The sequence below is a fragment of the Trichosurus vulpecula genome, chromosome 2 (assembly GCF_011100635.1).
Source record: "Trichosurus vulpecula isolate mTriVul1 chromosome 2, mTriVul1.pri, whole genome shotgun sequence".
NCBI classification, from domain to species: domain Eukaryota; kingdom Metazoa; phylum Chordata; class Mammalia; order Diprotodontia; family Phalangeridae; genus Trichosurus; species Trichosurus vulpecula.
Genome location: NC_050574.1, coordinates 376,723,267 through 376,745,827, shown reverse-complemented (window position 1 = coordinate 376,745,827; position 22,561 = coordinate 376,723,267). Strand labels below are relative to the sequence as shown.

Here is a 22,561-nt window from a genome sequence, read left to right as displayed (position 1 = left end):
TGAATTATGTGACTTTTCCTTATCCTGATATTTTATGAACATATACCATGTTGTGGAATGTTAATGGCAAATTGGACACAGAGATCCTGGGTTGTAATTTCAGTTGACACTTTGACAACTATCTAATTTATTGTATTTACAATCTATTCCATTAAGGAAGTTCCTCTTCTTGTATCATGGCCATAAAAGTGAAATAACACAGGCTTGCCGAGTCTGCTAAAATAACATATGTAAGTTTCAAGAGATAATTAACCACTGCACCTTGATTTCCCTATAAATATGTTTCCTTCACCCCTTCTCTTGGCTGTTCTGATTTGGGTGGAAACCCGAATGGTCGCTGGCTAATAAATTCTCCATTTAAAACTTATACTCTGTGGTGTGTCTTGCTCGCTGTTGGTACAACACTTCCTTCTGGTTTTGTTTATAGTAAAAATTAAATATATATACATATATGATTTAGCTCTTCCAAAAATATGTACACTTGTGGATCATTAGATTGGGACCTTAAATTAAAGATTATTCATAGTATAAAAGGTCTATGATTCTTAGCACCCTCTGCATGATTTCCTACAGCTTTGGTACCACTGAAGAGATTTGGGGTTGAGGGGTGCTCGACACCCCAAAAGTACCAACACGCTGGGTCCTGCAGAAAGAATTGGACTCAAGCCTTCTCAGTCAAGGAAAAAGACAAAGTTTATTAAGGGTTTGCCATAATGGGTTGTCTTAAGAAATCCCACCCTTTGCAATGTCTGTTTTCACAAGCGGCCAGATTCAATCTACTGAGCTAGATTGAATCTGAGTACGTTCATGGAGGCAAGATGAGACTTATATACACGAAGATTGTAGGAGGGATCTAGGGTGGTCTTGAGTAGTCTGGGATGACTAGAGGAGGGGTTTAGAGTGGACTGGGGTGACTGGGGTGAGGTCAGACTCCCCAGTGGGAAATAGATGAAGGCTACCTGGAGATGACAGACAATAAGAGAGCTAGGGTATAGATATTTTGATCACGATCAAGGGTGGGAAACAGCCAGAAGGCAATCCAGAGGTAACCAAACAATGGAAGGCTAGGTTAGGCTATTGGGGCATGAAAAGCTAGATCAAGTGGGAAGATTCAGGGTGGGGCTCAAGGGGGTTCCCACAGACTGTACTCCAGGTTCAAGGGGGTTCCTAGAGACTGTGCCTTCATCAATAGCTCTTTTCTGGGGCAAAGAATTAGAAACTGAGGGGATACCCATTATTTGAGGAATGGCTGAACAAGTTGTGGTATATGACTATGATGAAATACTATTGTGCTATGAGAAATGATGAGCAGGATGCTCTCAGAAAAACCTGGAAAGACTTGCATGGGCTGATACAAAGTGAAATGTACTGTGTACAAAGTAACAGCAATATTGTAACATAGATCAGCTGTGAATGATGTCAGCTGTCCTCAGCAATACAACAAGCCAAGACAACTCCAAAGGACTTGTGATGAGAGATGTTTTCCATCCCCAGAGAAAGAATTGATGGTGTCTGAGTACAGATTGAAGCATACTTTTTTAACCTTCTTTGTTTTCTTGAGTTTTTTTGTCTATCTTTTCTTTTACAACATGACTAACGTGGATATGTTTTGCATGGCTGTACATATATAACCCATATCGAATTGCTTGGTTTCTCAATGAGGGGGAGAGTGGGGAGGAAGAAAGGGAGAAAATTTGGAACTCAAAGTTTTAAAAAATGAATTTTAAAAATTGTTTTTACATTGAGTGAGAAGAATAATTTGTGAAGACTTCACAGGGTAAGAATATAGGGGCTACTCTATTCTCATATTTCTGGAATGGGGAATGTCTGAGGGAGTAGGAGAAGCTTGGAATTTAACCTTGTAGTGACTCAGCTAACCTTAGAAGGTCAGGGCCTGAAGCTGTAGGTGCCCTTCCCCCTTTCCCTCCTCATTTTTTGTCTTTCGTGATACCATCACCATACTAGTAGCCAAATCAGGAAAGGGTCACTGTGACCTGCATTGAATGGGGCCAAAGGAATTGGCCCCCTCCCCTCCTAGACTTTTGGACGCCACCCCAGCAGTTGAGTTCCAGATAAAGAAAGCATGAATAGACCAGCTCTACTTGGTTTCCTAGCTCTCTGTCTAGTTTTTCACGCCTAGATTGTAAGCCCATCTCCCAGCCAATGGTGAGAAGGGATAGAGGTAGGCGGGAATCTTTTCATTAAGAGTATAACTAGTGGGGCACTTCCTTTTTACTTTGCCTCCCCAACTAGTTTCCTAGTGGAGGCGACACCCAAATCTTGCAAGGTTTGTAAAATAAATTCACTTTGCTTCTCCTAAAGATGTCCCTCCTATTATTTGAATTTTCTGTCCCATACAACATGTAGCTATTTTAGAAAAATACTAAATTTAAAAAAAATAATTGGTGAGCTTCCTGGTTTTGTGCCTTTCTAAGATAAAGTTGGTTAGCCTTGGGAAAACAGACTTAATGTGTTGCCAAAGCCATACTCAAAGCATTTTCAGTGTGGTAGAACATGTCAGGCAAACGATAGACATCTAATATGAGTTTGTGGATAGAATGATTGATTGACCAATTGAGTTTTTCAGGTGGTATCTTACTATTGATAAGTGAACTCTGCTGATGTTTCATGACAGCTAGTTCAATAGGTGGAACGGACACTGAGTCCACCACTAACATTCTTTCTTGGCAACATTCTGACCCTGTGAGTCCCATCCCCAAGTCCCCAGTAACTCCCTCTAATCGAACCATCTTTTTGAAATCCCATTACAAATGTTTCTCTCTGTCCAGTGCCTTGTTGTTTACGTGTTCTCATTGGTCTTACAACTTTAGAGCTGCTAAAAGGCAGAGATTCTTGATAATTTTTTGATCCCTGGCATAGACAACAGAAAAGACTCAAATAGCAAATCTGAACATTTTCAAGGAACATTGCCCTTTGGGTGGGTCTCTTATTCTCCAGCCACCTGCACGTGGTCCAACTCACAAAACTGCCCTACATCTGAAGTTTGTGCTTCCATGGGGGAAGTGGACTAAGTGTTGCAAGAGTGTCCTGAAAACCACTCAAACACTTGAACTCTATAATCAACTCAAACTCCCAGAGAAAGAGAGCTTCTACTTTGCTCTTCCACACCTTACCTTGGGGCTTTGGATTCCTCAGCTCCATAGGCCATTGAGGCCCACTCACCAAGACCCCTCAGAGGGTGTATTGTGAAGAAAATCTGTCAACTTGTATTTTAGGCAGTATTGGAAACAGCATGAGTACCACTAAGCAATTCACCTAATACATCTTGCTGTTAACGTAAAACAGTCTTCTCTAGTGATATATGGCTCTGGAACTTTGTTTTCAGTTCACAAAATGACTGACAATTGCTGTGGATCCATTGGTTTTTTCTCTCCATTTTGTCTGGGGCAACTGGGTAGTTTGGAGGCTTCCAATGCTGCCCTGGTGTTTTTCTCTTTACTCCCTTTTGTCAGCCCCACACATCACCAGCCATTGGCATCCTCAGGTCAGATGGAAAGATCTGCTAAATACTTCCAGATTCAAAATCTTTTGCTTTGCCTAGATTGATTGGCTGGTCCAATCCTCCTGTGAACCTCATCTCCATAAGTTCTCTCCAAGTAATCCATGAATCACAGGTAAACAGAAGTTCCCTTGTACGGGGAAAAATGTTTAATCCCAAAAGGACAGTGGAAAAAACAGAAATAAGTCATATCTTCATATCATATGATTTCCACAGAAACTAACAGGAGGAAAACCTATATAAAAATACAATATTTCTATCCAAATGGGAATTTATTCTACTGTGTACAATTTCCAAAGCTTTTCAAGGAAGTTACTAAGTAAATTATAAAGGAAAGAAGCCATCACAATAAGATCCTTGATAAAAGAAAAAAAGAGGTCACATTTTTAGAAGTTGGTTTCAAGTGATTTTGTGATTCAGGTTGGATGTCTCAGGAAAAGTTCCTGAATTCAGGGCAGAGAGAGCCTCCAGCTGCCCTCTATCCCACATCTTACAAAATACAGCTCCAAATGATTCATCTGTCTTTTGCTCTATGATCTTACCTGGAGCTCACTTCAATGGAAACCACTCCTTCAGGAAGAAGGTTTCTCCTCCTCCACTTTATTCAAAAAGCTTTTCGTTGTCATTAAGAAAGGCAAAAATCACTTATTGGAGGGAGAGGGGGAAATGCCATCTCTGGACCCAGGTTCTCCCACTTGTAGACAAATAGAAGAGATCTAGTATCTGTACTGGCCCTTTAAACTCTTTGAGAGAGCTATTTCATCCTCAGCAGTGTCCTCCAAAACCAAAGGCCACCAGTTCTTCCCATGATCCTAAAAAGGTCTGAACTAGAGATTCTTCTACCAATGGGTCTGGACTTTGCTAGATGCTCTGCGGCTCTGCAGCGCCCAGTCCTAAGCTACACTTCACAAGACTAGCTGATCAATGTAGGTTGTAGATGGACCATCACCTTCATTTTTCTGACATTTTATGACCTTTTTCATGCAGTCCTAAGGTCAGAATGGAACTCCTGGCTGTCATGTAACATCTTATTTTGGCTTGCTTATCCTTTAAAGTGAAGTTGTGAGAAGTGTGGAAGCTGTGTCGGAGTTTAGCACTCTGCCTGGCCAATAGTAGATACTTAATAAATATTTATGGATTGAAATGCTTATTGATGGAACTTGTGTTTCAAGTAGTAGAGTAAACAGTAAAGGTGTCACTGCCAATGAATCTTACCCCTTCTGCTGTTAGCTGAAATGAATATCTATTGCTACATATGGCTTCCAGGCATTATTCACCATTCACAAAAAGCATTTTGTTTCTATGGATCCACTGACTTTTTGATGGAAATGTCCTCAGCAAACTCACTCCATTTGATTCCTCCCAAAGCATATGTCCAAATGATTCACCAGTCCCTTCCCAGGAGCCATTCTATGGAAATCACTTCCGTGAAAACTAATCCTTCAGGAAGATCATTTCTCTGTTGGAAAGCTCTCATTGGATAAAGAATATTTCATTCTCCTTAGCAACATCAAAAATCAGGTTCCAGTCATTTGGCAAAACCTGTCCTTTCTACCTTAACAACATCTCTGGAGTCCATATCCTTCTCTCAAGGCCTTTACAGCACCTCTTTGCAAGAGACGTTGATTGACCTCCCACCTCATTATTTTTCCCATCCATATCCAACCTCCACTCAGCTACCTAGGGGGTTTTTCTAAAGCATTCTTCTGACTTTTCTCCCCTGCTCACCCCCAAAGGCCTCAGGCCCTGCACCCATTTTGTTCTAAACTCCAGCTGATTCCTGTTCAGTAATGGATTAAATCCAGTAATGGATTTTGCTAGCTTCATCAACTGGCCTATTCCTACCTTTCCAGTCTCAGTAAACTTTATTCCTCTTCCTACATTTAATGACCTGGTCCATGTGTACACACTTGCTTTCTCTCAGAAAATACATTGCATGTCCATTCTGCTTGCCTTTGCACTGGCTGATTGTCCACTCTGCACAGAAACCTCTTCTCTTTTTGCCTTTCTCCTCTGAGTGTCCCAGGTCTGTTAGAGTCTTGACTCCAATCCCACCTGTGGCCTGCGGCCTTGCCCCTTTCCGCTAGTGCTTTGTGCCTTTGCCTCTGAGGTCATCTCTCACCAGGTGCCTTGTGTCAAGTGCATTGCTTTTTTCATTTTTTCAGTGGCCTTGTAACTTTGGAGCTGCCTCAGGACAGGGACTGTGTTAACATTTCTTTCAATCCCCAGACCTGAGCACAGTGGCTCGCACACTTCAAACACTGGGGAGGTGGTTTGTGCTTTTGGAAGACTTGATTTTGGAATGGTTGTTTGATTGACCCATTCCATTCAGTTCTATCCCAACCATCTAACTCACTAAAATTTACATAGTTCTGTCACTTCTGTCCCAAGAAGCACTACTCAAAAGAGACAGGATTCAATCTCCTGCCTAAAGAATCAGGAGTAATAGAAGGAAGACAGTGCAAAAAAAAAAAGGCTTCTCTGAAGAATGGGCAGAGCAACAGCCATATTAACACTATAGGCTTTGGTAATACTATAATCATTTCTCATTACAGAAATGAGATCATGACAGAGACATCTCAGGAAAACAGCAAATGGAGAGAAAACACCCTAAATGAGCTGGAAGAATTGTTCTCATGGAGGAAATCAATAGCAAAAATGTCATTGTAACATAGAAATCTCTTTAATTTTCTGTAATTTGTTTAATTACATAATTCTGGAATGAAGCTACCATACTTCCTGCTGGAAGTATATAAAAGTGCCAGTACAGATGGTACCTTACATGCTCAAGCAAACTAAACTCTGACATCCATCCAAATTCGAGAATCCTGACACAATGTGCCACTGTGGAGGATACTATGGGGGCCTGGGCTATGGCTATGGCTCTGGTTATGGCTGTGGATGTGGCTGCTTCCGTGGCCTAGGCTATGGTTGTGGTGGCTTGGGCTATGGAGGCCTGGGCTATGGTAGCTATGGCTTTGGAGGCCTGGGCTGTGGTGGCTATGGCTATGGAGGCCTGGGCTATGGTGGCTATGGTTATGGCTGCTGCCGCCCATCTTGCTGTGGAAGGTATTCTTCCTGTGGTTTCTACTGAAAAACTACCTGCTCCTGCAGCACCATGGAATCCTTGTACAACCCTGCTTGAGGTAATTCCACAGCATGCTAAGGACATCACCTTCCATCTGCCTCTACAGCTAGGTGGCGTAGGAAAGCTACCACATCAAGGCCTTGGAATCCCTATGGAGAATTCAGAGCTGTGAAGAGGCAGGGACTGAGAAGCAACAGGACCCATCCTGGGAAATGATGTAGAATCCCACCTGTTGGGAGATTCTCCCAACAACAGCTCATTCTAGTGGGTTTGCTCAGCTCTGCTATACCATGGCCAAGGTGTCTGTTATGATATTCTAATAAACATGTTTCTCTGACTTAGCAAAACTGTTTTTACCTCTCCTCCTTGACCTCATTGTACCTGATTTTCAGCATCAAATAGTGAAGCAATTTTCAATCTTTACCACACTTCAGTGTCATTGCAGAAGATTTTCTCACCAAGTCATCTTTTGCAATGAAGTGACACTACTTCAGATTTTCATTCAAATAACATTTTATTTTGTTATTAAATGTCTTTCTTAAATTTCACTTCGGCAGTACTTGAGTTTTAGTATTTGATAATGTCCAGCCCCCACTTCATCAAAGGCAAAGCGTATGACTCTATAAGCTGAATCCCTTCTCCCACATTCTCTGTGCACATGGACAGGGTTCTCATATTTAAGATTTCCAAAAGATTCACATGTTTATAGTTCATGACGTCTAGATCCAAGATGTGCCTGATGACTTTCAGAATTTGGCTTAGCCAATGTCATGTGTAGATGTCTTCTACCATTTTGTTGTCACCAAGCAATTTGAAGTTTTGGAGCATAGCACAAGTGAATGGCACTCCTGAAAGACTACAAATGGCTCCCCACAAAGAAGATGGTCATATACCAAGTCTGAAACTTATTATGTAACCTTATCCCTCAGCTGGGTCTCATCTCCTACAGCCACCTAAAACAGCATGTCCAAGTAACAACACTGCCCTTGTCATGAGGCCCTCCCATTTATGTAGGAGATAGACTCATTACAAGGGTGTCCTACAAAACATTTCAACACGTGAACTCTCTAATCAACTCAAACTCCCCAAAAAAGAGAGCTTATTTGCCTCAGGGCTTCTGAATTCCACAGCGAAATGCCATCATAGCTAAACCCAAGGTTTAGCACTCTACCTGGCACATAGAAAGTGCTTAATAAATGTGTATTATTTGAAAAGTTTATTGGTTGAACTTCTATTTCAGACCGTGGAAGAAATAGTAGAAGTGCCACTATCAACAGAATTATCATTCCTGCTGTTTGTTACCTTAAAATGAATTTCTATTCCTATATATTACCAGTGGTTTTATTCTATGGATCCACTGGCTTTTCAACAGAAATACCCTCAGCAACTACAATACACTTGGTTCTTCTGAAACATTCCTCCCAACTGATTCACCAATCATTTGTCAGCGATATTCTATGGTGGTCACTTCAATGGAAAATGTGCTTAGGAAAAAGATCATTTTATTCCTTGGACAGCTCTCATTGTGCAAAGAATGTCTTATTCTCTTCATCAAAGTCGAAAGTCAGTTTGGGTTGTTTCTTTTTTGGGGGGGGGGGGAGTGGAGGAATGCCAGGTCTATATCCACATTCTAGAAGCAGAATAAATTTAGTACATGTACAAGCAGACATTCATCAAAACACCTTAAGAGAGGTAGCTCCAGAGTGCCCCCTAAACCTGAGTCCCATTTCTTCATGTGAGTCTCTTAGAGATTCAGCTGGAGGCCCTTCTACCAGGTTGTATGGACTCCTCTTGATCCTCTTCAGCTTAGTGACAGTACAGCCAAGCACTGAAGAGGCAGGTAAAGATGGACCATTGCCTCAACTTCCTGAATTCTAGTTTATTAACTACCTACTCTTGCAATCCAACGGTAAAAGAGGAATATTTGGTGGCCATGTTACATTCAATTGAGCTTCCTTATTTTTTAGCATGCAGCTGTGAGAAGTTTAGAACCTGAGAGGAGAGAGGAGACAGCTATTGCTGACTTAACCACCTTGAGTTTACTTTTCACTGGATTAAATGAAATCTGTAATGGTCTCAGTTACATTCTATCTGACACTCACTAACTCAACTCTAGTTCCAGAAAACCATTTCTGCTGAACTCACTTGTTGTTATTCAGCTGACTGTCTACCTATGCCTGGACTGCATGATCCTACTCAGCTTCATATTATCAGCACTTCTCAGTACTTCCACATTCACAAAGTCTATGGCTATATTGCAGTTATTATGGTCTACTCAAAGTTCATGACTTCTCTCCTTTCACTGTCTTAGAAAGCCCTGAGAATCTGGTTATTAACCCCAAACTTTAGGAGAAACTCTCTCTCCAAAGAACCCAGTGATGTTCTCATGACCAAAACTAATGGCCCCTCCTTAGTCCTCTTTCTTCTTGACCTTCCTTCAACTTTTGACTGCATAGTCCAACAGGTGCTCCTGGGTTTCTTTGTCACTGATTTTATAACCCAACAATCCCTTTCTGATGGCCTTAGGTGGTCCACCATCATGTCATCAGAAGGCCTAATATCTCTTGCTGAAACCTAAAGTTGTGCTTCTTTTCCTTTCTCTCCACTATGTTCTCTAGAGAGGTGAAAGAATTGACCCTTCTTAAGTCGCAAAGCTCCAGGGACCTTTCTCTTCCACTCATGGTCACATCTCCAGATCCATACCTACATCTCTCCTGAGCTCCTCTTACAAATCATGAATTTATCTGACTTGACAATTTCAGCTTGATTTCCACTAGACATATCAAAGCTACCAAGTCTAGAAGAGATCTCATCTTACCTCAAGCAAAGCACCCTATCTCTTTTTAACTTCTCTACTCCTTCCAAGAGCACCAACATGAAGCCAAGATCTTGGTTTTACAGTCTCAGGGACTTCATTGACCCTGCACTATCAATGCAAATATCTTATTAATTGACTGAACTTGTCTGTTCTACCTTCACAACATCACCAACATTTAAACACTTCTTTCCAATCAAAGGGTTCCCACCTTAAACCAAGCCATCATGGTACCCCTCTGAAAGAGCATTTGATTGACCTCATTGACTCAGTCGTTTTCCTACCCAGAATGTCTTTCCACTCTGATGGCAAATGGATTTTCCTAAGGTATTATTCTGACTCTTGGTCCTCTATAACTCTGAAGAGTTCCAAGCCAGACTGTTGTTATCCTGTAAACTCCAGTGGCTTTTACTTCCATGATGATTTAAACAAATAGTTTCTAGCTGGCATTTCACCCTCTTCTTTAGTTGGCCCATTCCAATCTTTACAATCTCAGTACACTTTAATTCTCTTCTGACAATTTATGTTCTCACCAGTGCTAGTCTACCTTCTTTCACTCAGACAATGGACTGTGTGTTTTTTTGGCTTGCCTTTGCAATGGTTGGCTGTCTATTCTGCCCAGAATTCTCTCCTCTCTCCTTCCTTCCCCTCTGACATTCCCTGGTCCATTATATTCTCAGTTCTAAAACAACTTGTGGCATATGGCCTTGCCCTTTTCTCCTAGTGGCTCATACCTCTGCCTCTGAGATCTTTTCCCATCAACTCTCCACGTTTATGGCAGGTGTCTTAATGTTTTCATATTTTCCATGAGCTTAGAATTTAGAGCTGTCCAAGGACAGGGACTCTGTTGTCATTTTATAACCCCAATGAAGAGCGTAGTAGCTAGCACAGTGCAAACACTGGGAAGGTAGTTTATGCTTTGGCTGCTTCTGGAACAGTTGTTTGATGGACAGATTTCACCAAGTGGTGCTCCACCACAGTCTAAATCCAATCTGAAATTTGGGTGAACTATTCTGCCACTTGAGTTTCAAGAAGCACTGATTAAAAGAAAAAGAATTCCATAGCCCAAATAAAGTATCAGAAGGCAAGAACAGCAAGAGTAATGGAAGGAGCATAATGCCATCAAGGAGAGGGATGCCATGAAGTCTGGGTAGGGCATCAGCCACATTAACCACATAGGCTTTGACAAAACTATAATCATTTCTCATTACAGGAATAAGATTGTGGCAGAACCTTCTCACAGATACAACAAAACAAGAGGAAAAAAGCTTTAATGAGCTGGGGCTATTGTTGTCAGGAGCCAAGTAATGACAAGAATGGGATTTTGCCCAATTGGGTTAATGGAGATTATGAAGTTCTGCCCTGGGTTTGCCACACCTCCTGCTGGAAGAGTATAAAAGTACCTGTGCAGGTAGTACCATATATACTCACACAACTTACACTCGACATCCATCTAACAAGTGAACCTTGATACCATGAGCTACTACGGCGGTTACTATGGGGGCCTGGGCTGTGGCTATGGCTCTGGTTATGGCTGTGGATGTGGCAGCTTCCGTGGTCTAGGCTACGGCTATGGGGGCTATGGCTATGGAAGCCTGGGCTGTGGTGGCTATGGCTATGGTGGGTATGGCTATGGCTGCTACCGCCCATCTTGCTGTGGAAGGTATTCTTCCTGTGGCTTCTACTAAAAAACCACCTGCTCCTGCAGCGTCATGGAATCCTTGTGCAACCCTGCTTGGGGTAATTTCACCATACTAACAGGACATCCCATTCCATCTGCCTCTACTGCTGGGTGGCATGGGAGAGCTCCCACAAGAGGGTCTTGGAATCCCTATGGAGTATTCAGGACAGTGAAGTGGCAGGGACCAAGAAGCAGCAGGATCCATCTTCTGGAAATGATGCAAAATTTCACCTTTCGTGAGGAAGACGCCCCCAATGACAACTCATTTCCAGTAATTTTGCTCAGTTCTGACACATCATGGCTGAGGTGTCTGTTGTTATTTTCTAATAAACCTGTTTCACTGGCTTATCAAAACTGTTTTCATCTCTCCTCCTTCACCTCCCTGTACTTGGGTTTTGGCCTCTCATCATAAAGAGATTTTCAGCCTTGATATACTTATATGTGTCACTGTAGAAGATTTGTTCTGCAATTCATCTTTAGCAATGAGGAGATAGTACTTCAGATTTCTATTCAGAAAACGCATTATTTCCTTGCTAAATATCTTTTTAAAATTTGACTTCTGCAATACTTAATTTTAGTGTTTCATAATATCCAGGCCCCACTTTACTGAAGGCAAGGCATTTGTGCCCTATAAGCTGCATCTCTTCTCCCTCCTTCTGTGTAGAAATAGACAGGTCTTTTATCTTTAAGGTTTCAAAAAGATTCACATGTTCATGGTATCATGTTCATGATTGATGATCTCCAGATCTCTAATGGCTGTCAGAATATGCTTAGACTATCCCTTGTCTGGGGCAATTAGGTGGTAAAATGAATAGAATTCCAAGCCTGGCATCAGGAAGACTCATCTTCCTGAGTTCTATTCTGGCCTCAGACACTAAGTAGTCTGTGTAACCCTGGGCAACTCACTTAACCTTGTTTACCTCATTTTCCACATCTGTAAATGATCTGGAGAAGAAAATGGCAAACCACTGTATTATCTTTGCAAAGATGACCTCAAATGGGGTCATAGAGTCAGACACAAGTCAAAACTGACTTGTCCACCTTGTTATGACCAAGGAATCTGAAGTTTGGAGCACAGCAAAACTGAATAGCTCACTGCAAGGACCACATAAGAGTCAGATACAAAGTTTTAATGTTGTCAGGAAATCTTTTGCCTTGGTTGGACCCCATTTCTTCATGCCAACTTGACCCTTTCTGTGGGGGTAACGCACCCATGGTTGCAATGGTGTCTTGCACAACACTCAAACACTTAAACTCTCTAAGCAATTCAGTCACCCAGGAAAAAGAGAGCATCTGCTTTGCTGCTCAGCAGCCTGACTGCCAGCCTTTAGATGCCACAAATCCATGGGTCAGCCTGTCCCCAAAAATCATGTCCCTCAGATGGGCCCTTGAGAAAAAAGCCAGAGCTCTGCCCTCGACCTGCTGCACAGTATGTGCTTATGAAATTTTAACTGACTGAAATTCTGTTTCAAGGAGTGGAGGAAACACTACAAGTATCATTACTCATGGTTCTTAACCCTGGAGTAGTTTGTTAGCTTAAAATGAATTTCTATTGCTATATATTGCTCCTAAGCATTATTCTGCTGTGAAAAGGGATGTAAGTTTCTGTATGTTTCCTGGATTTTAAAGGGAAATGCCCTCAGCAGTCACATTCTATTGATTTCTTCCTAAACATGTCTCCAAAAGATTGACCAATGTTTTCTCAAGAGACATTCTATGAAGTTCAATTCAATGGAAACAAATCCTTCAGGCAGAAGATAATTTCTCTTGGACTCATCTCATGGGGCAAAGAATATTTCATTCTCTTTAGCAAAGACAAAAATCAGCTGATTCAGGGAATTCTGTCACTGAATCCACCTTTATCCTCTTAGTGGACAAATACAAGAGATCTCGTACTCAAACTATGTGACACCCATCCAAACACCTTGAGAGAGTGAAGACCAGACCCTGAGTGTCCTCTAAACCCAAGAGTCCAAGTTCTTTGAAATGAGTCTTTTAGGTCTTGAGCTAGTGGGCTTTCTACCATGTGGTATGGACTTGTCTGAATGATCTTCGGCTTAGCCGAAGACAAGTCTCGAGGACACAGTGGGATTTCTGGTTGTCATGCAACATCTTGTTGGACTTCTTTATCCTCTAAAGTGCAGTTGTGAGAGGATTAGAAGCTGGGAGGAGAGAGACACTTCTATGGCTGCCCCAACAGTATTGACCTCATTTTTCTCCTGGTCATTTGAAGAATTTCTGAAATGTTCCACAGCCAAACAGCTACAGCCTGCCTTCTCTTCTTTCTACTACACTTTGTCAGTCAGTGACCGCCCCATTTGCCAACGGCTCAGTTATTTCTCGCTGACACTCAATATTCCATCTCTAGCTCCAGACTGGCATTTTTCCTGGACTCACTCTTTCAGTGGGCTTTCTATCTGCCCAGATTGCAAGATCCTACTAATCGCATATTAACAGGACTTCCCATTCCTTCCACAAATAAAAAGTGCATGACTGTAGCGAAGTCATTGGGGCCTACTCAGCTTCACTTGCTGCTCTCTTGGGAAGCCCTGAATATCACATTCTTGACCCTCACATTCAAGAGAAGCTCCTGTCATGGAGAGGGTAGAGTCAGACTTTTGGAGGGGTGGGTAGGATGGACAGTTGGATAGTGGGGGGAAAGATAAGGGAACAGGGATGGAGTAAAAAGAGAAGCTGAGAAAGAAAATAGTGATTAAAATAAGATGGATAGAAATTCAAAAATTATAACTTTGGATGTGAATGGGATGTTTATAGAAGCTCTCTTTATGGTGGTAAAACAAATGGAAATTGCCGGGTCACCATCAATTGGGGAATGTCTGAGCAAGTTGTGTTGTATGGTTGTGATGGGATACTACAGTGCTATAAGACATGATAGGATCAATAATCTTATAAAGGTATGAAAAGACTTACATGAAATCGTGAAGGGCAAAGTGAGCACAAGCAGGAACATTGTATACAGTAAAAAAAATATTGTTTGAAGAACAACTTTGCAAATAAATAGTTTTGACTACTATAAGTACACAAATTAAAAATTAAGGACATACAAAGAAAGAAGTTATATGTATCCAGAAAAAGAACTGACAAAATAGAAGTATTTATAGAATAATTTTACAAAAATTGATAGATAGATAGATAGATAGATAAATGGATAGATAGATATACCTGTTTTTGTTGCTTTGTGCTAGTCATCTCTAGGACAGGAGTGAGGAGTGAAGAAAAGAAAGGAACAAAAGAAATTTACATGATAGCTTCATTATATATTTAAAAGGATTAGCAAATCATACAGAATAGACTGGCAGTTTCATGTGCAATTATCTTTTCCTATCATAAAATGCTATGGAAATGCTTGTTGTATTCCATAAATTAAAAATAAAATAAATTTTAAAAAGAGACAGGCAGAAGCTGTTCTCTCCAAGTTGTCCAGTGACAACCTTATGGCTGAACCTAAGGCCCTCTTCCGAATCTTCCTGTTTCTTGATCCCCTTTGGTTTTTTACAGTGCTGGGCAGCTGCTCTTCCTGGTGTGCTTGCCACTTCTTTTCCTGCCTGATTGTGCCTTCTTTTTCATCTTGACAACATCCTGTTCTTCCATTCAAAATGACTCTGGCTGAAGCCCAAGATTTGGAATCTTTCCTTTCTTTTAGCTGTCACCTCTCAAAGGATGAAAGAGTAGACCCTGCTTAGGCCACATTTCCTCAGCCACTCCCTGTCACATGTCCAGATGAAGAACAGGGATCTTTCCTAAGATCCAGAACCCTACAATTAATGGTTAATGTATACAATTTCAACTTGATAACCAATAAATAAATATATAAATGGATAGATCAATAGATAAATGAATAAATGAACAAATGAAGTAATGAATAAATGAATGAGACCCCAAGCCTGGAATAGTTGTCCTCTCCTTCCTCATCCAAAATAGCCTACTTCTTCTAAACTTCCCTATTCCTTTCAAGAGCACCAAAATCAAGGAGAGATCTCAGGTTTACAATCTCAGGGACTTCCCTAACTCTGAACCATCAATGCAAATATCTGATTAGTTGACAAAACTTGTCTTTCCTACCTGCATAATGTCACTGGCCTCCTAATACTTCTTTTCAATTGCATAGTTCCCCCCTTAGGCCAGGCTCTCCTAGCTCCCTCGTTTGATGGGCCTCCTTGCCTCAATCTTTTTTCCCACATGAATTCTCATTCCACTCAGCTGCCCAATATATTTCCCTTGGTCATTCTTCTGACTCCCAATATTCTATAATTCTCCAAAGTCCAGAGCCACACACTTGTGTAAATTCCATTTGCTTCTTCTGTATTGATTTAGAGTGATGCTTTCTGTCTAGCATTTCACTTTGTCTTTAGCTATCCCAATCCTACCTGTCAGATCTAAGTACACTTGATTTCTCTCCCCACATTTTTTGCCCTTACCCATGCTAGTCTTCCTTCTTTCACTCAGACAACGCAGTGCACGTGCCCTCTGCTTCCCTTTGCAATGGCTGGCTGTCCACCCTGCCCAGAATACTCTTCTCCCTCCGCCCTTCACCTTTGACTTTATCTGGTAGATTATATCCTCAGTTCCAAAGAAACCTGTGGTGCACAGCCTTGCCCCTTGAGGCTTCTGCTTCAGCCTCACAGATTTTCTCCCATCAGTTCTCCACATTTGTGGCAGGTGCCTTGGGGTTCTCACTGAGCTTCGTAATTTAGAGCTGCCCAAGGACAGGGACTCTGTTGACATTTCATTGTATCCCAGTCCCTAACACAGTGCCTGTCACAGTGCAAACAGTGGGGAGGTGGGTTGTGCTTTGGCTGCTTGTGGAATAGTTGTTTGATGGACAGATTCCACAAAGAAGTGCTCCAACAAAATCTCAGCTCCAAGCTGAAATTTGCATGAACTATTCTGACACTTGAGTCTTAAGAAGCCCTGATTTGGAGAGAGAGGATTCCATAGCCTAGATAAATTATCAGAAGGCCAGGAAAGAAAAGTGTCATGTAACGAAGACAATGCTATCTGGGAGAGGGCTACCATGAAGCCTGGATAAGAAATCACCCACATTAAACACATGGGGTTTGGTAACACTATGATCGTTTCTCATTACAGGAATGAGATCATGACAGAGATGCCTCAGGAAAACAGCAAATGGAGAGAAAACACCCTAAATGAGCTGGAAGAATTGTTCTCATGGAGGAAATCAATAGCAAAAATGTCATTGTAGCATAGAAATCTCTTTAATTTTCTTTAATTTATTTAATTACATAATTCTGGAATGAAGCTACCATACTTCCTGCTGGAAGTATATAAAAGTGCCAATACAGGTGGTGCCTTACATGCTCAAGCAAACTAAACTCTGACATCCATCCAAATTCGTGAATCCTGACACAATGTGCCACTGTGGAGGATACTATGGGGGCCTGGGCTACGGCTATGGCTCTGGTTATGGCTGTGGATGTGGCTGCTTCCGTGGCCTAGGCTATGGTTGTGGTGGCTTGGGCTATGGAGGCCTGGGCTATGGTAGCTATGGCTTTGGAGGCCTGGGCTGTGGTGGCTATGGCTATGGAGGCCTAGGCTATGGTGGCTATGGTTATGGCTGCTGCCGCCCATCTTGCTGTGGAAGGTATTCTTCCTGTGGTTTCTACTGAAAAACTACCTGCTTCTACAGCACCATGGAATCCTTGCACAACCCTGCTTGAGGTAATTCCACAGCATTCTAAGGACATCATGTTCCATCTGCCTCTACAGCTAGGTGGCGTAGGAAAGCTACCACATCAAGGCCTTGGAATCTCTATGGAGAATTCAGAGCTGTGAAGAGGCAGGGACTGAGAAGCAACAGGACTCGTCCTGGGAAATGATGTAGAATCCCACCTGTTGGGAGATTCTCCCAACAACAGCTCATTCTAGTGAGTTTGCTCAGCTCTGCTATACCACGGCCAAGGTGTCTGTTATGATATTCTAATAAACATGTTTCTCTGACTTAGCCAAACTGTTTTTACCTCTCCTCCTTGACCTCATTTTCAGCATCAAAGAGTGAAGCAATTTTCAATCTTTACCCACACTTTAGTGTCATTGCAGAAGATTTTCTCACCAATTCATCTTTTGTAATGAAGTGACACTACTTCAGATTTTCATTCAAATAACATTTTATTTTGTTATTAAATGTCTTTCTTAAATTTCACTTCGGCAGTACTTGAGTTTTAGTACTTGATAATGTCCAGCCCCCACTTCATCAAAGGCAAAGCATATGACTCTATAAGCTGAATCCCTTCTCCCACATTCTCTGTGCACATGGACAGGGTTCTCATATTTAAGATTTCCAAAAGATTCACATGTTTATAGTTCATGACATCTAGATCCAAGATGTGCCTGATGACTTTCAGAATTTGGCTTAGCCAATGTCATGTGTAGATGTCTTCCACCACTTTGTTGTCACCAAGCAATTTGGAGTTTTGGAGCATAGCACAAGTGAATGGCACTCCTGAAAGACTACAAATGGCTCCCCACAAAGAAGATGGTCATATACCAAGTCTGAAAGTTATTGTGTAACCTTATTCCTCAGCTGGGTCTCATCTCCTACAGCCACCTAAAACAGCATGTCTAAGTAACAACACTGCCCTTGGCATGAGGCCCTCCCATCCGTGGAGGAGGTAGACTCATTACAAGGGTGTCTTACAAAACATTCCAACACTTGAAATCTCTAATCAACTCAAACTCCCAGGGAAAGAGAGCTTCTGTTTTGCTGCTCCACAATCTGCCTCAGGGCTTCTGGATTCCACAGCGAAATGCCAACATGGCTCAACCTAGGGTTTAGCACTCTACCTGGCACATAGAAAGTGCTTAATAAATGGGTATTGTTTGAAATGTTTATTGATTGAACTTCTATTTCAGACAATGGAAGAAATAGCAGAAGTGCCACTATCAACAGAATTATCACTCCTGCTGTTTGTTACCTTAAAATGAATTTCTATCCCTATATATTACCAGTGGTTTTATTCTATGGATCCACTGGCTTTTCAACAGAAATACCCTCAGCAACTACAATACACTTGGTTCTTCTGAAACATTCCTCCCAAGTGATGCACCAATCATTTGTCAGCGATATTCTATGGTGGTCACTTCAACGGAAAATATGCTTAGGAAAAAGATCATTTTCTCCCTTGGACAGCTCTCATTGTGCAAAAAATGTCTTATTCTCTTCATCAAAGTCGAAAATCAGTTTGGGTTGTTTCTTTTTTTGGGGGGGAGTGGAGGAATGGCACCTCTAAATCCACATTCTACAAGCAGAATAAATTTAGTACATGTACAAGCAGACATTCATCAAAACACCTTATGAGAGGTAGCTCCAGAGTGCCCCCTAAACCTGAGTCCCATTTCTTCATGTGAGTCTCTTAGAGATTCAGCTGGAGGCGCTTCTACCAGGTTGTATGGACTCCTCTTGATCCTCTTCAGCTTAGTGACAGTCCAGCCACGCACTGAAGAGGCAGGTAAAGATGGACCATTGCCTCAACTTCCTGAATTCTAGTTTCCTAACTACCTATTCTTGCAATCCCAAGGTAACAGTGGAATATTTGTTGGCCATGTTACATCAATTGAGCTTCCTTATCTTTTAGCATGCAGCTGTGAGAGGTTTAGAACCTGAGAGGAGAGAGGAGACAGCTATTGCTGACTTAACCACCTTGAGTTTACTTTTCACTGTGTTAAATGAAATCTGCAATGGTCTCAGTTACATTCTCTCTGACACTCACTAACTCAACTCTAGTTCCAGACAACCATTTCTGCTGAACTCACTTGTTATTCAGCTGACTGTCTACCTATGCCTGGACTGCATGATCCTACTCAGCTTCATATTATCAGCACTTCTCAGTACTTCCACATTCACAAAGTCTATGGCTATATTGCAGTTATTATGGTCTACTCAAAGTTCATGACTTCTCTCCTTCCACTATCTTTGAAAGCCCTGAGAATCTGGTTATTAACCCCAACCTTTAGGAGAAACTCTCTCTCCAAAGAACCCTGTGATATTCTCATGACCAAAACTAATGGCATCTCCTTAGTCCTCTTTCTTCTTGACCTTCCTTCAACTTTTGACTGCATAGTCCAACAGGTGCTCCTGGGTTTCTTTGTCACTGATTTTATAACCCAACAATCCCTTTCTGATGGCCTTACGTGGCCCACCATCATGTCATCAGAAGGCCTAATATCTCTTGCTGAAACCTAAAGTTGTGCTTCTTTTCCTTTCTCTCCACTATGTTCTCTAGAGAGGTGAAAGAATTGACCCTCCGTAGGTTGCAAAGCTTCAGAGACCTTTCCCTTCCACTCACGGTCACATCTCCACATCCATACCTACATCTCTCCTGAGCTCCTCTTACAAATCATGAATTTATCTGACTTGACAATTTCAGCTTGATTTCCACTAGACATATCAAAGCTACCAAGTCTAGAAGAGATCTCATCTTACCTCAAGCAAAGCACCCTATCTCTTTTTAACTTCTCTACTCCTTCCAAGAGCACCAACATGAAGCCAAGATCTTGGTTTTACAGTCTCAGGGACTTCATTGACCCTGCACTATCAATGCAAATATCTCATTAATTGACTGAACTTCTCTGTTCTACCTTCACAACATCACCAACATTCAAACACTTCTTTCCAATCAAAGGGTTCCCACCTTAAACCAAGTCATCATGGTACCTCTCTGAAAGAACATTTGATTGACCTCCTTGACTCAATCATTTTTTTATCCAGAATCTCTTTCCACTCAGATGGCAAATGGATTTTCCTAAGGTATTATTCTGACTCTTGGTCCTCTATAACTCTGAAGAGTCCCAAGCCAGACTGTTGTTATCTTGTAAACTCCAGTGGCTTTTACTTCCATGATGATTTAAACAAATAGTTTCTAGCTGGCATTTCACCCTCTTCTTTAGTTGGCCCATTCCAATCTTTACAATCTCAGTACACTTTAATTCTCTCCCGACAATTTATGTTCTTACCAGCGCTGGCCTACCTTCTTTCACTCAGACAATGGACTGTGTGTTATTTTGTCTTGCCTTTGCAATGGTTGACTGTCTATTCTGCCCAGAATTCTCTCCTCTCTCCTTCCTTCCCCTCTGACATTCCCTGGTCCATTATATTCTCAGTTCTAAAACAACTTGTGGCATATGGCCTTGCCCTTTTCTCCTAGTGGCTCATACCTCTGCCTCTGAGATCTTTTCCCATCAACCCTCCACGTTTATGGCAGGTGCCTTAATGTTTTCATATTTTCCATGAGCTTAGAATTTAGAGCTGTCCAAGGACAGGGACTCTGTTGTCATTTTATAACCCCAATGAAGAGCGTAGTAGCTAGCACAGTGCAAACACTGGGAAGGTAGTTTATGCTTTGGCTGCTTATGGAACAGTTGTTTGATGGACAGATTTCACCAAGTGGTGCTCCACCACAGTCTAAATCCAATCTGAAATTTGGGTGAACTATTCTGCCACTTGAGTTTCAAGAAGCACTGATTAAAAGAAAAAGAATTCCATAGCCCAAATAAAGTATCAGAAGGCAAGAACAGCAAGAGTAATGGAAGGAGCATAATGCCATCTAGGAGAGGGATGCCATGAAGTCTGGGTAGGGCGTCAGCCACATTAACCACATAGGCTTTGACAAAACTATAATCATTTCTCATTACAGGAATAAGATTGTGGCAGAACCTTCTCACAGATACAACAAAACAAGAGGAAAAAAGCTTTAATGAGCTGGGGCTATTGTTGTCAGGAGCCAAGTAATGACAAGAATGGGATTTTGCCCTGGCAATTGGGTTAATGGAGATTATGAAGTTCTGCCCTGGGTTTGCCACACCTCCTGCTGGAAGAGTATAAAAGTACCTGTGCAGGTAGTACCATATATACTCACACAACTTACACTCGACATCCATCTAACAAGTGAACCTTGATACCATGAGCTACTACGGCGGTTACTATGGGGGCCTGGGCTGTGGCTATGGCTCTGGTTATGGCTGTGGATGTGGCAGCTTCCGTGGTCTAGGCTACGGCTATGGGGGCTATGGCTATGGAGGCCTGGGCTGTGGTGGCTATGGCTATGGTGGGTATGGCTATGGCTGCTACCGCCCATCTTGCTGTGGAAGGTATTCTTCCTGTGGCTTCTACTAAAAAACCACCTGCTCCTGCAGCGTCATGGAATCCTTGTGCAACCCTGCTTGGGGTAATTTCACCATACTATCAGGACATCCCATTCCATCTGCCTCTACTGCTGGGTGGCATGGGAGAGCTCCCACAAGAGGGTCTTGGAATCCCTATGGAGTATTCAGGACAGTGAAGTGGCAGGGACCAAGAAGCAGCAGGATCCATCTTCTGGAAATGATGCAAAATTTCACCTTTCGTGAGGAAGACGCCCCCAATGACAACTCATTTCCAGTAATTTTGCTCAGTTCTGACACATCATGGCTGAGGTGTCTGTTGTTATTTTCTAATAAACCTGTTTCACTGGCTTATCAAAACTGTTTTCATCTCTCCTCCTTCACCTCCCTGTACTTGGGTTTTGGCCTCTCATCATAAAGAGATTTTCAGCCTTGATATACTTATATGTGTCACTGTAGAAGATTTGTTCTGCAATTCATCTTTAGCAATGAGGAGATAGTACTTCAGATTTCTATTCAGAAAACACATTATTTCCTTGCTAAATATCTTTTTAAAATTTGACTTCTGCAATACTTAATTTTAGTGTTTCATAATATCCAGGCCCCACTTTACTGAAGGCAAGGCATTTGTGCCCTATAAGCTGCATCTCTTCTCCCACCTTCTGTGTAGAAATAGACAGGTCTTTTATCTTTAAGGTTTCAAAAAGATTCACATGTTCATGGTATCGTGTTCATGATTGATGATCTCCAGATCTCTAATGGCTGTCAGAATATGCTTAGACTATCCCTTGTCTGGGGCAATTAGGTGGTAAAATGAATAGAATTCCAAGCCTGGCATCAGGAAGACTCATCTTCCTGAGTTCTATTCTGGCCTCAGACACTAAGTAGTCTGTGTAACCCTGGGCAACTCACTTAACCTTGTTTACCTCATGTTCCACATCTGTAAATGATCTGGAGAAGAAAATGGCAAACCACTGTATTATCTTTGCAAAGACTGACCCCAAGTGTTGTCATAGAGTCAGACACAAGTCAAAACTGACTTGTCCACCTTGTTATGACCAAGGAATCTGAAGTTTGGATCACAGCAAAACTGAATGGCTCACTGCAAGGACCACATAAGAGTCAGATACAAAGTTTTAATGTTGTCAGGAAATCTTTTGCCTTGGGTGGACCCCATTTCTTCATGCCAACTTGCCCCTTTCCGTGGGGGTAGCGCACCCATGGTTGCAATGGTGTCTTGCACAACACTCAAACACTTAAACTCTCTAAGCAATTCAGTCACCCAGGAAAAAGAGAGCATCTGCTTTGCTGCTCAGCAGC

The 22,561-nt window shown here is 41.9% G+C and overlaps 2 protein-coding genes across 2 annotated transcripts; both read left to right on the top strand.

Moving 5' to 3' along the window:
* Nucleotides 1–6,356: 6,356 nt before the first annotated feature.
* Nucleotides 6,357–6,614, top strand: LOC118835740 (keratin-associated protein 19-6-like). The gene has a single exon (XM_036742980.1). The coding sequence runs from the start codon at nt 6,357–6,359 to the stop codon at nt 6,612–6,614; it is 258 nt and encodes an 85-aa protein (XP_036598875.1).
* A 9,880-nt stretch (nt 6,615–16,494) lies between these two features.
* On the top strand, nt 16,495–16,752 carry LOC118835782 (keratin-associated protein 19-6-like). Its single transcript, XM_036743044.1, has one exon. It carries the CDS (start codon nt 16,495–16,497, stop codon nt 16,750–16,752), a length of 258 nt encoding a protein of 85 aa, XP_036598939.1.
* The last annotated feature ends 5,809 nt before the right edge of the window (nt 16,753–22,561 follow it).